Source organism: Nasonia vitripennis, chromosome 3 (assembly GCF_009193385.2).
Source record: "Nasonia vitripennis strain AsymCx chromosome 3, Nvit_psr_1.1, whole genome shotgun sequence".
In the NCBI taxonomy this organism is placed as follows: Eukaryota; Metazoa; Arthropoda; class Insecta; order Hymenoptera; family Pteromalidae; genus Nasonia; species Nasonia vitripennis.
The window spans coordinates 7999717-8011996 of record NC_045759.1 but is presented as its reverse complement, the minus strand read 5'-3'; the positions used below and the strand labels follow the sequence as shown (position 1 = coordinate 8011996).

Below are 12280 nucleotides of genomic sequence, written 5' to 3'. Positions count from 1 at the left end.
TTTTGCTGAAAGCTGACACCGCATCAATCAACTTGTAAAAAGTTGTTTGTTATTGTTTCTCTCTCGCGAGGCGACTATTTTTCAGTCATATACGCGCGAAAGCAGCCTAAAAGCAATTTGTAAAATATTTCCACGATTCCACACTTCAGGACTCGACGATCTCCGCACACTATTCAACAGCTTCGAAATAATCTCCTCCAATAAAACCATCGGCGAAAATATCCGAGCGCGTAAAATGTATATTAAAAGCACGGACAGTTACAGAAGAGCCTATCGGAAAAGCAACTCGCTCGTCACTCCCCGGTGTGTGTATATAGCTTATTTCATTTCGGTCCCGAGGAAAAACTCGAATTTAAGCACCGCTAAAAATTTTTTACGCCGCTCGAGTAAAAGTTGGCGGCGACGACGGCGCGCGCGACGTCGTATCGTAAATTACCTTTTCGACGAATGTGCCGGACGTGACCGCGTCACTCTCTCTCTCTCTCTCGCGAAAAAGCCTTAGAAAATTTCCTTGACGCGCGGTGCGTGAAACTACTCTCTCTCTCTCTCTCTCTCTCTCTCTCTCTCTCTCTCTCTCTCTCTCTCTCTCTCGGTTCTATACACGCCCAGCGATTTTTAGAGTTGATTGGATTCTTCGTTGTTCCCATTGTTTTTTAAATTGCGAATTGGAATGAAGGTTTTAATTGGTGGATAATCTTATAAAACTTGAACGGTAAAAGCTCTTAAATTAGAGGAAAACCTTTTTTTATTCTTGATAGAGGAATGAGCAACAGGCTAATTGTAGGGTCTTAAAACTTTTATTTATAATGCGTAAAAACGAGAATTTATGGACTTTTTATGCCGCGGCGTAAATAATCCGAGAACCGCAGGAATAAGTACGATCTTGTAACGTTTCACTTTATATACACTTTATCTCCGAATGATGATTATAAAATTTAATCCGTCGCGTAAATAACGAATTTAAAGGTGAAACAATAACTGTCTTTTTGAAATTCGTTACAATTTATACAGATTATTATATATAGAGGCGCGTAAGTGGATAATGTCATGCGGTAAGACTCAACTCCAAAAAGTGTTACAATTAAATCGTTACAAATTGTTATAAATAAATGCAAATTGTTATAAATCATACGAGTAAGCGATTAATAGTTTTTATTCCCGCTTCTAAGAAACAAGCCTGTTTTGAAAGGATACTTAAAAAATGTTCTTTCCTTTATTTTATTCGAGATTATGAGCAAGACATCATGAATATTACAGAGCGATGACGTATGTGCGAATACATCCACGTGCGGCTCAGCAAGCGGCCTTTAAAACCGCACGTGCTTCCGTCGTTTATTATCGGATTCCCCGCGTGTAAACATTATTATAATGAATCTCTCTGCAAATTATCTCATCAAAAAATGCAGCCTCCCGCGCGATCATCGCTGACAGCTGACTATTTGTTTTTCTATCAGTGCCAACGGGCGATTATAATTTTCTGTCTATCAGAAAGTGATTATATTTGAATTTACCGTAAGAATGTTTCATTCCCTAGTAATAAAATAATCCGCACAACGGTTTTATACCGCTTGTAAAGTGTAAATATCGAAAGCAACAAACGCTGCCGATCGGCTAAAAATCGACCATTCAATCGCCACTTTTCAAACCTACGAACACACTTTTATAAATAAACTCAAAAATCCCTTCACCACACAACAACGACACCCCCGAAGGCGCGTTTCCTCCGCGCGATTTGAATCGTGACTCATTATAAAGCAGCCGTGTGTGCGCGAGCTGCGAGACCGTTGGCAAGAAGCCATCCAAAACGATGCAGCGGTTCGAGATTCGATTTGTATTTCCGTCCGACGCGCTTGCTTGCTTATATCCCTTTTGTGCAAAGATAATAGCGCGCGAACTTTCAGGGGATATGTGCGGCTGGTCGATACCGGAGAGGTCCGGATTAATTCGGAGAAAAATGCTTATTCGGAAGGAAGATCGATAGAGGATTGGAAAAAGGGAGTTAACACGTGTCCTGAAAGAGTGACGAGTCGATATTCAACGCTGGACTCATGTTGGCTGGGATGATTAGAGCAGAAGGTGGAAAGGTGTATAAAAAACGAGTATTTATATGACTGATACACAGATATTGGATGTTGACATTTTGTAACTGACGGAATTTACGCTGACAGATCTGACGGCGCGTTTCGGACACCTCGGAGAATAACTAATAAATAGTCGATGTTCCTGCACACGCAGTTCTAATTTTGGATCAGCTGTCGATATCAAAACTATACTTTACAACACCCCTTCGAAATAACACGACAGATTTGCGAATTTCAAAGGCAAGCTTTCCGTTCAAATCAAAACCATAAAATATCAAAAATCATGCGTCTTAAATATGCCCATAAATAAATAATCTCAATCTCTTCCAAGACCCATTCGCATAAAGCCTATATCCAGACGAACAGCTCTCACTGCTGCACACAAAGGTGAACGAAATCACTACTGGTCCAGGCGCGCGATAGGATGCGCAGGAAATCCCCGCTGCAGATGCTGCTCTCTGTCCATATGTATGCGCACGAGTGTAGTAAACTCCGAGCTGCCCGAAATACACCGGCGGATCGGCAGCTGTCGATCGTACATGCCAATTTTCGAATTGTCTGAGAGAGAGAGAGAGAGAGAGAGAGAGAGAGACTGACTGACGTAGCTGATAGTAAACGTGGGTGGGGATCCTCTCCTCTATGTCTGCTTCGGTTTCAAAAGCGACTTATAATTAATTCGAGGTTTATTTTTCGTCATGCCGATGAAAGACGAGGAGTTTTTTTGTTTGTTTATGGGTTTGTAATTTACGGTAGGACGTTAACGATCATGTGTTTTGACGCGATATTTCATATCGTCGAGCTATTAGTGGAATTTAAGTAGATTTCGTTGCCGTTGACACGTGCGCAAGGTGCAGTACACGCGTCGAGCTATCTATTCACCGGTTAATATTTATAAACTTTGCGGGATAATATTTTCGTTTGCTTATCCAAATATTTGCGAAATAACTTGCTAAATTATCTTTAAAAAACGCCTTGCGCTTCAATTTTACGACACACGTTCGTTCTAGCCGTGACTATCAACGGTAAACACCGTACATCCATAACGGATATTAGGATGTTTGGTAGACGCTCGTAAAATTTTCATTTTCGAAAGAATAATCGCGCGTCTTAGAGAAAAGAGCTATAATATAATAGAGCACAGCAATGTAAGGATCGTCGAAATAAAAGTCAAACAACTAGCTTTCGAGCAATAAACAACATTTTTATTATTCATCGCAAACGACAATAATAACAATACACATCTCTCACAATACGAGAGAGCTTGTAAGCGTGTCACTTGAAATCTCGGTCTGAATAGGCCTCGGCGCACAATACACCACACAGAGGGAACAACAAGGAGATAAGGATGAGAAGAAGAGGAAGATACGCCGCAATTGCAGCGTACGTAGAGGAGCTGATGCACAAGTCACGGTTCCATAATCATCATCATCATCATCATCATCATCATCAAAAAAGTTCGGCCGTTGACACTGCGGCTCTGTGCGTATATCGAGAGATCGATAAATAAAAGCTCGCGAGCGCGCGAAAGTATACAGCTCTCGGTGACGTGCATATAAGCTTCGTTATAGGACAGCAAAGGCGAGGAGCAAATATTTTCGTGATATACGATGTTTACCGAGAGAGCCATATACCGATTTATCTTCCTGCTCGCCCGCGCGCGCGCGCGCGAGCTTTTCACGACTCTCGAGAAGCTTTCGATTCGCGTCGAGTCATCTCGATTTGAACAAAGCTGGATAGTATTTAGGAAATGGAAAACTTACCTATGATGTGGTGGTACTTGTCGATGAACTGAGCGGTGCTTTGAATGCCCATGAGTGCCAGGTCGTAGTCCGTGGCGTAGCGTGATTCCAGGCCGGCGCACACAAGGCTCGACATCAACAGCACTGTATGTGCGACTTCTCTACCTCCTCATATCGGCACCTATTCTCCAGACCCCGTCAACATCCTCCTCCTCTTTGCTTCTCACTCTCAATATAATACACACTCGATGTTTGCTCGACACACTGAACCAGCACTGCAATACGTAGCATAAAGCACAGAACTCCCACTCAGGAACAAGTAGGTGCAAGCGACGGAAGCACAGCGATGATTACTTATACCGGCGGCCGTGACTTAACATCGCTTATACGACCTACACAGATCGCGGTACACGCAGAGTGTGTGTGCACGAAAGATCGAGCTCACCGCCGGCTACGATCGCGATCGACTACTGGCGAGCTTTGCGCGTGCTATGGCCTTTGGACCATTGGCAGAGCGCGCTCCCTCCCGCCAGGGGCCTATTTTAAAACTCCTGTCCTTCCGCCTCTCGCTGTGTGTGCGTGTACGCGAGCTTTCTTTATGCTACACACTCGCGCACAGCAGCGAGATTGGCGCTATGCTCGCGCGCGCGAACGATTATTGCGATTGGAATTGAAGCTGCTACGCTTTTGTTAAATAGCAGTTTTTTTTTTTTTTTTTTTTTTTTTTTATCGAGCAATATCTCAAACACCGCTCACTCGCTGCTCTTCGTCGAACGAAAGACGCATCGCTCTCTCCGGAGAGTCGCGCGTTGATTCGGAAGTGCGCGCATCAGCTGGAACGCGCCGCGGAAAGCCGAGGATAATAGGAGGCAAACGACCCAAGAGCCGTGTACCTCTCGCCGTTTATTTCGGAATAGAGCACTCCGCTGCTGGCTCTTCACAAAGGACTTTCCTTTTTTTCTCTCTTTGGAAGAATTTCCTGTTTGCGCCTGTCTCCACAACTCTTCGATCCCGCGACTGACGGGCACTTTGTGTTGAGCGACAAAGTCTCCGCGACCGCGTGACGAAAGAAAATAAACGAAATATAATTTATTCGCCCCGAGAGGATAAGCGAACAAAGCGTCGAGGGAAGAAATTCTCACGAAAACGAGGAGCGACGGGTTCCCTTTAAAAACGCAGAATTATCATCGAGAGTTCACGTCGCTGCAGTGGGACACAAAAGAAGCGTATATAAAGCCGATTTTATGCGGAACAACTTTTACCCAGAAGCGAGAAGACACTATTTCGGTGCAAGAGAGGACATTGTGCGTGTGTTTTTGTCGCTTAAAGTGTGTTTTTATTTATAAAGATTCTACGTAACACGCCTCGGTCCCGCGGCCGTTACGCGGAAAGACGCGAAAGGCTGATCTGATTATTTTTTCCTAGAATAGTTTTTACAGTGTTTAGACTGTTCGTCGTCTTTTCGATTCGGATCTTTGCTTGCGCGAATATTAAAGTATTTTCTACCCGCTATACACTGGTTCGATGGAAAGCTGTATATAAATTTACAATTTTGAAAATAAATTCACACTCTCTACTGGCCTCTCGGTGCTAATGAATCAACGGGATTACGGCAGTCGAGTATCACAGCCCTCGTGACTCAACGCTGTTTCTTTAAAAAAAGAAAATACAGCTCACTCGCAGCTCTCTGACGATCTCTTCTTCTCGAATTAATTACCCGCGCGCGTAGCTCTCCAAAGGATACTCGATCTCTCGCGGGAACATGAAAGAAAAATCGAGGATAAATTAATGACAGCGTTTCGACTACATAAACTCTAGCGCCGAGATGATGACGAAGAAAATTAAATTCCTCGAATATTCATTCATCCCCCACTTATAGCGCTAGAAAGCTCGCGTTATTATAATAAAGCTCGAGCTTGCACGTGCGGCGACGATGAAAAAGCCGTATCCCGTCGATTATATCGACGCGCAGCGGGAATCTGTTCCGAGAAACGTATCGGCTGCCTTGGCAGACTGCCGCTCGCGCTTTTTTTATGCGAGAATTATTCTTTTCACGCCTCGGGAACCGGCTAATTAGAATTTTTTACCGATATAGCTTTGTATACATCGCGCTGCACGTGTGATCGGCATCGTGATCTGTGCGGACACGTGACCATTAGCCGCGAAAAATAAATCCATCACGAAGAGAGGATTAAAAATAAACCGATCGTCTGGCACAATTCGGCCCTAATCTACTGGCCGCGACACTGTCTCTCGGTTATAATCGTCGGAAAGCGTTTGTACCGATATCGAAACCGATTTTTCCAGAAAAGCCGGGCTCGACCTCGAACACCTCGACGTCCGAGACCCTTATACTTTGCGTGTCATGCAGTACATACTAGCACAGTTTTCGCGCTGCCGCGTGTGACGTCACGGCCGATTTATTTCGGGCGACGGTGGACGCAGCGGTATCTTTAGAAACGGCAATCGTCGCGTCGCCCCCGTCGCCGGGCTTCTCTCCCTGCGTTTCATTCTTCTTTCCGCCTGTGTATGCGGATAATAAAACAGCAAGCTTCTCGCGCGACGAACAGGGTTAAGGTGGAATTTTCGTATACGTGCGCGAGAGATTTGCGGTCAAAGTCGGTTGAAAAGTTCTCGAGGTGCTGATCGAGAGGAAAAGAGACGTCGAGGAGCTTGTATAACAGGTCTGAACACATAGCGGAAACGAGAAATTAGAGCACAAGGTGGTCGCGGCACCGCTGTTGCTTTTTCTGTATAATCGTAAAACGCGAGTTTTAGTGCAGCGCTTGCAAGCGCGATTTCGACGCGAGTCCTCCTGAGAGGAGATTGGATGACGTGTAAAGTCGTATGGTTGCGTTATTTAAGATTGATCGGACGTTTTTTCATCGCTATTATACATTTGCTTATTGCTTTCGAATTTTCAGAATTAACTCGATCCTCGCGCACACGCCACGCGCCTCGTTCCCCGTCATAATGAAACGGCTATATCAGAAGCCGTAACCGTGTTTGCTAACAAAACACAAGCCTGTTTATACATCATTATACAATTCGCATTTATTTTCGTATAGGAAATCTCGAAATAGGGAATAGCCTGTACGGGCTACGTACAGCCGGCCTTAAACTTGTGGGCTCTATTTCCGTCCGATATGTTTCGGATCGCAACGAGAAATCGGCGAGTTTCTCCGAATATTTTTTCCCTCGACACTGTACCGATGCTCAATTTCGCTAACAGCTATCCTAATCCGATGGAATATAATTAATCTTTGGAACTGGATTTCTAGCGAAAATACACAAAGCTTGGAAACGTTGTTGGAAGCAGAGAGTGGAGCAAAAGCTTTCAAGCTCACAGAGCTCCCATAAAGCCATCTTTGCGAAGCTTTCAAATCCACGTGTGAGCGCGCGACGATTCTCAGGGCTTTGTTCCACATCGGCCCGCCAAAACAGCGACGCGTAGGCGTTTGCGGAAACGGCCGGACTCATTATGCAGCGCCGGCCAGAGTTTCGATTGGATCTAAGCCAGTCTGGCGGAGAGACTAGTGCCCGCCGGCGAGAGTCAAAGTCAGAGGTCGGGTTATTCCGTTAGAGCTGCAAGGATGGTTTGGTTTCGAGGATTTTTGAGTCAGTGAATGCATTTTTTGTACCGATACTTCATCATCGTTTACTTTGCTGTAGAATTTTAAAGAAATAACCGTCATTCCAGAAGAGCCGACGGGTGGTCAAACTCTACGACTTCTCCGTTATCCAACACCAGTAGCTTGTCACTGTCCATTATGGTATTCAGTCTTTGAGCGATGATCAACACTGTGCAGTCTTTGAACGCAACCTTTATGGTTTTCGGAACGAGCTCGTCAGTGGCAGCGTCAACGTTAGCAGTGGTTTCATCCAGTACCAGAATCTTGTTTTTACTTGAACAATCGCACGAGCTAAACAGAGACTAAACGTTCTCCAGAGCTGACCAGAGGGAAGCGTCATCGTACTCGTGTTTCGGATCGAGATTGTCTCTCAACGATGCAGAGAATAAAACTGGCTCTTGGGGGATGATGGAAATACGACTGCGCAGATCCGATAAACTAATTTTCTTGGTGTCGATGCCGTCGATCAACAACGTGCCATCGATATTAGCTAGCCTGAAGAGGGCAGATATCAAGGACGATTTTCCAGCGCCGGTGCGTCCGACTACTCCTATCTGAAAGTTCGTATTCCTTTATTTCATTACTATGCTCGGACAATGATAACTTTAAGCCTTACCTTCATTGTAGGTTCAATCGTGAAAGTGAGATTCTTCAAAACTGGTTCAGCCTCTTGGGAGTATCTCAAATATACTCGCTTGAAAATCACTTCTCCCTTATCCGGCTAGTCGTTGGCAGGTTTAACGGCAGGCTCCATAACTGCGTCAATTTCTTTTTCCAAATCCACGAATTGAAAAATTCTCTCAACACTTGTCATCTCGTGCATAACATTATTTAGTTCTGCACGAGCGACAACTGCAAACACCAGCCGATGTAACGGAGCTGTAGTAGCGTTAAACCAACATCACTGCTGTTTGTGTTGTCATTTTTCAATGCAACAGCAATCCAAATTGAATGGGTTATCAAATCCAGCCATTCTCCAAATGCGGCCGAAGTCGTCCATACTAAGTATGAAGCCGAGGTATGGCGATCCTGACAGAAGTCGAAAATTCGACTGCGAATCGTCAGTAGACCGGAAAGGGACGAGGTCGCGTCAGATAGAACTGGAATTTTAGCTTTAAACAGATGTATAAATGCTTTAAATTTTATGGCGCTGGATCAAAGTAATCAATTTAATTCGAATTTAAATGACTGTACCATTGTCCTGTAGCTTCTTAAGGCCTACAATAGTTGGTAAGATAATTCTCGCTAAATTATAATACAAACATATGATGACCAACATCGGAAATACGCTCCATCAATTGACAATTAAAACTGGCAAAATCAGAGAAACGCAACTTAGCATATTGTCCATTGCATCAAAGCTGGTTCTAGGCAATGTTTCATCGATGGCATATGTGTTCTTTGTAAAACGATTTAAAATTCGTCCTGCGTCAGAATGTGTAAACCTTAATTAATAAATATTTAAATACCGGCGTTGCAATGCTTAAATTCACCAGACGGATTGACGTCAAAAAATCTTAACGAGGTTTGTATAAAACTAGCAAAGATGCTATTATGAATTTTCTCACTAGCGTTAAGCATCCCCTTGAAATAAAGGATATTCTTAACGATTGATGTGACCGTGACCGCTAAAATCAAAGCCCCGCAAATGTTCAACGAATTGCCAAAATAAGAGAAGCTCATCTTTTGGCCATCTGTATAAACTGCAGCATTGCTAGCAAGACTTGCATTGTCGCTAGTGTGAGCAGAGTCTTTTGAAGTCATTTCTTCCTGTTCAGCCCTGAAATAGTAAGACTAACTTGATAAACAATGTATGTTTCAAGAGTGTATATTATTCATTTGATAGGCATTTCAACACTAACCACATGACGAGTCGAGAATCAAATGCGGAAATTAACAGAATTGAGAGAAGAAAGCAAAATGCTGTGAAAATAATTATACAGTAAGAACCAAAATTCTTAATGTACCTAATATACAAAGACTTGGCAACGAATCCTTTAACGTTCTTCTGTCTCTTTAGGCTCATCATTTTTAATATCCTTATTTGGAACTAAGTCAGGCGGAATAACTTCCAATGTACCGATATCAATGTTTCTTTTGTGTTTATTGACTACTGTTGAGTCCTTCTCTTCCGATGTCATAAGTAAATAGTTCTTATACTTATCGTGCTTCTGAAAATCTAAATACGATCCTTGAAATTCTATCGTACCCTGAAAATGTTGCCATTTGAAATAAACAAATTTTTAGCACTCACTACCCGCTTCAAACAAAGTCTACAGAAAAATATTCAAAATCTTACACCATTGAGTAGAATAATCGAATCGACCTTATTTAAGTATTTTAAATTATGCGTGACAAGAATCCTTATCTTGTCAGTAAGTAAACCGTTTATGCAGTCGAGCCTGTTACTGTAACCAAGGTTTTGTCTCCGTAAGGCAACTGACTGAAATCTTATAGTAGAGCACAAACTTTTGTCACTGCCCTATACTTTTCCTCGTTGTACCAAAAATTATGTTGTCTTTTACTGAAGACGAAAAAAGCCATGGTTCTTGACTAGTATAAGAGACTTTGCCATTGACGTATACTTTCCCAGAAATCGGTTGAAGCTCTCCCAAAATAAGTTTCAACAATGTGCTCTAAAAGAAAACGACACCAAAATGTTATCTATAGAACTGTAGCTTTGAAAATTCGTGCCAACCTTGCCTGATCCGACTGGCCCAATGACGATGTGAAGCTTGTTATGACCCACATTGACGTTGAGATTTCTTAAAATCTGCTCACCGTCCTTCCACGAAACTGATACTTGATTCATTGAGATATTGGCACCATTACTTTTAGTACTTCTGACGCTCGCTTTAACTTCATTTAGGAGTAAAAATTCCTTAAATGCGGAACGTATTTTCATTGTTTTTGAAAAATAAACGTTATATTAAGACTGCTCGAATAACACTTGGATCCTTTTCATTGAAACTTTGATATCCACCAAGAATCGATGAGCGCCAGAAAAGCGCCAGGAAAGTCATGGATGTTCGCAAGCTTACTAGATACTGGATCACGGATACGATCGTAACAGATGTAACGGCACCATACTGAAATGTATAAACCATAACTGAGAGGAATGCTGACAAGCGATGCGAGAAAACGCTGAAAGCACACGCTACTGCTATCGTCATTGACAATTTAACATAGACTTCAATTTCTCGTCTAGTAAAAATAAAATAATCCAACATCAACTTTATTTTTTATTATGTGTCTGAAAAGAGCACTCTTTTTACCCACCTTCTTTGATGGTAAACCAGCCTCTCGAAGTACTTTTCCCAGACGAACATTTTAATCGCGCGAATCCCATCGATTACTTCGATTATTCTGAAAACTCTTTGATCCATCCGACCTTTGTGATTCGCGCGAAACTACGCGTCGATCTGTATATGATGGCTAGAAATATATTTTTGTTTAAATCTATACAAGATAAAAATTTATCATGTTACGAAATTTAATCGTTGCACCTTGGGCTGGAATATCTGAAGAATCATCAAAGAGACACCAATAAAGGCTGCATAACCGATGTATCGCCACAAAAGATAACTCGTGATAAGCAGTTTCATAGGGGTGATCAAGAGATACGGCATATATATGGCTATCATATCAAAATACGCCACGTCGCTTGACATGAGATTCATTATCCTTCCAGCTGTATCTCCGCCAGCAGACAAGCAAGATAATCGCAGCATCTATATTGTATGATTGATATTTTTATTTATAGTCTTGTTTTGACACGAAAATGTATGCTAATAGGTTCCCTTATCTTTCTATAAACTAGCGAAGTACAAGCTATTTTCATTTTCATTCCTAGCAGTACGTGGTGAAAAGTATGAAATAACGTAAATGCCTCTATCAACACAAGACATGCTGCTGTAACGTATAAATAAGCTTGAGTAGCAGTTATCGTCGAAGAGGGGTAGAGTACCATAAAATCTGCTCTAGTGCTAGTGGAATCAAGATCCTAAACAAGGCACGTTTTATAACTAAACTTATCATTTGCTACGGACATTATTAATCATTATATGAATATCGTTGATTACATACGTCGTAATGGCTCTAAAAACCGATATCAATGACAATTTGAAAAATTCTAATCTATATGTGCGTATTATAGCGTTCCAAAATCTTGGTTTTTTCTTCTTAGCTGCACTCCTCGTCAACCCTAAATTCCAGGCTCTGTTCTAACAGTTATACATATTTTCTATTACGAACATCAAATCATGTTTCAAAGCTAAAATAAACTGTTCCAATCATTTAACTATACGACTATTGCAAGATAACATTTTATATTTATAGTTTTGGAACATAATTTAAGATGCAGTTTACTCTTCAAGTTCATTGCAGACTGTTTCGCTGAGACGCTCCGATAAGGGCTCGTAAAGGTCGCTTTCCACTAAGCTGTGCTTTTTCCCATGCAAAAACAGGTCGCTTACCCACCTAAGGGTTGAACAAACATTTAAACGTTTTTTAACATTTAAGATTTAAGAGCGTAATACCGCAATCTGGATTGACTTACGGAGTTTACAGTAAAGTTTATTGTAAAGAAAAAGAAAATATCGCGAAACCCTCCACAGATTAACAGCGTTATTTATGTGTTCACAGGTCATTCTGTAATACTTACTATTACACTTAATAAATTATTAATGCATCTCGCTAAATACACTTGACAATTCTTTATACCAATCCATTACATAATAATTTAAAAGACTTCTTAAAATAAAAAAGAAATAGAAAATTATATCTCACCAAATGAACACTTCACTGATACAACCAGCTTTTAATTTCG

General features: G+C 41.8%; 1 protein-coding gene and 1 pseudogene across 1 annotated transcript; both read right to left on the bottom strand.

The window, feature by feature from the left end:
* Positions 1–3257: 3257 nt before the first annotated feature.
* Positions 3258–4297, bottom strand: LOC103317440. The gene is made up of 2 exons (XM_016984678.2): positions 3842–4297; positions 3258–3558 (listed from the first exon to the last, which is right to left on the bottom strand). Exons 1-2 carry the CDS (start codon positions 3954–3956, stop codon positions 3326–3328), a joined length of 348 nt encoding a protein of 115 aa, XP_016840167.1. The 5' UTR covers positions 3957–4297; the 3' UTR covers positions 3258–3325.
* A 3214-nt stretch (positions 4298–7511) lies between these two features.
* Positions 7512–11173, bottom strand: LOC100122030 (annotated as a pseudogene).
* Between the last annotated feature and the right edge of the window lie 1107 nt (positions 11174–12280).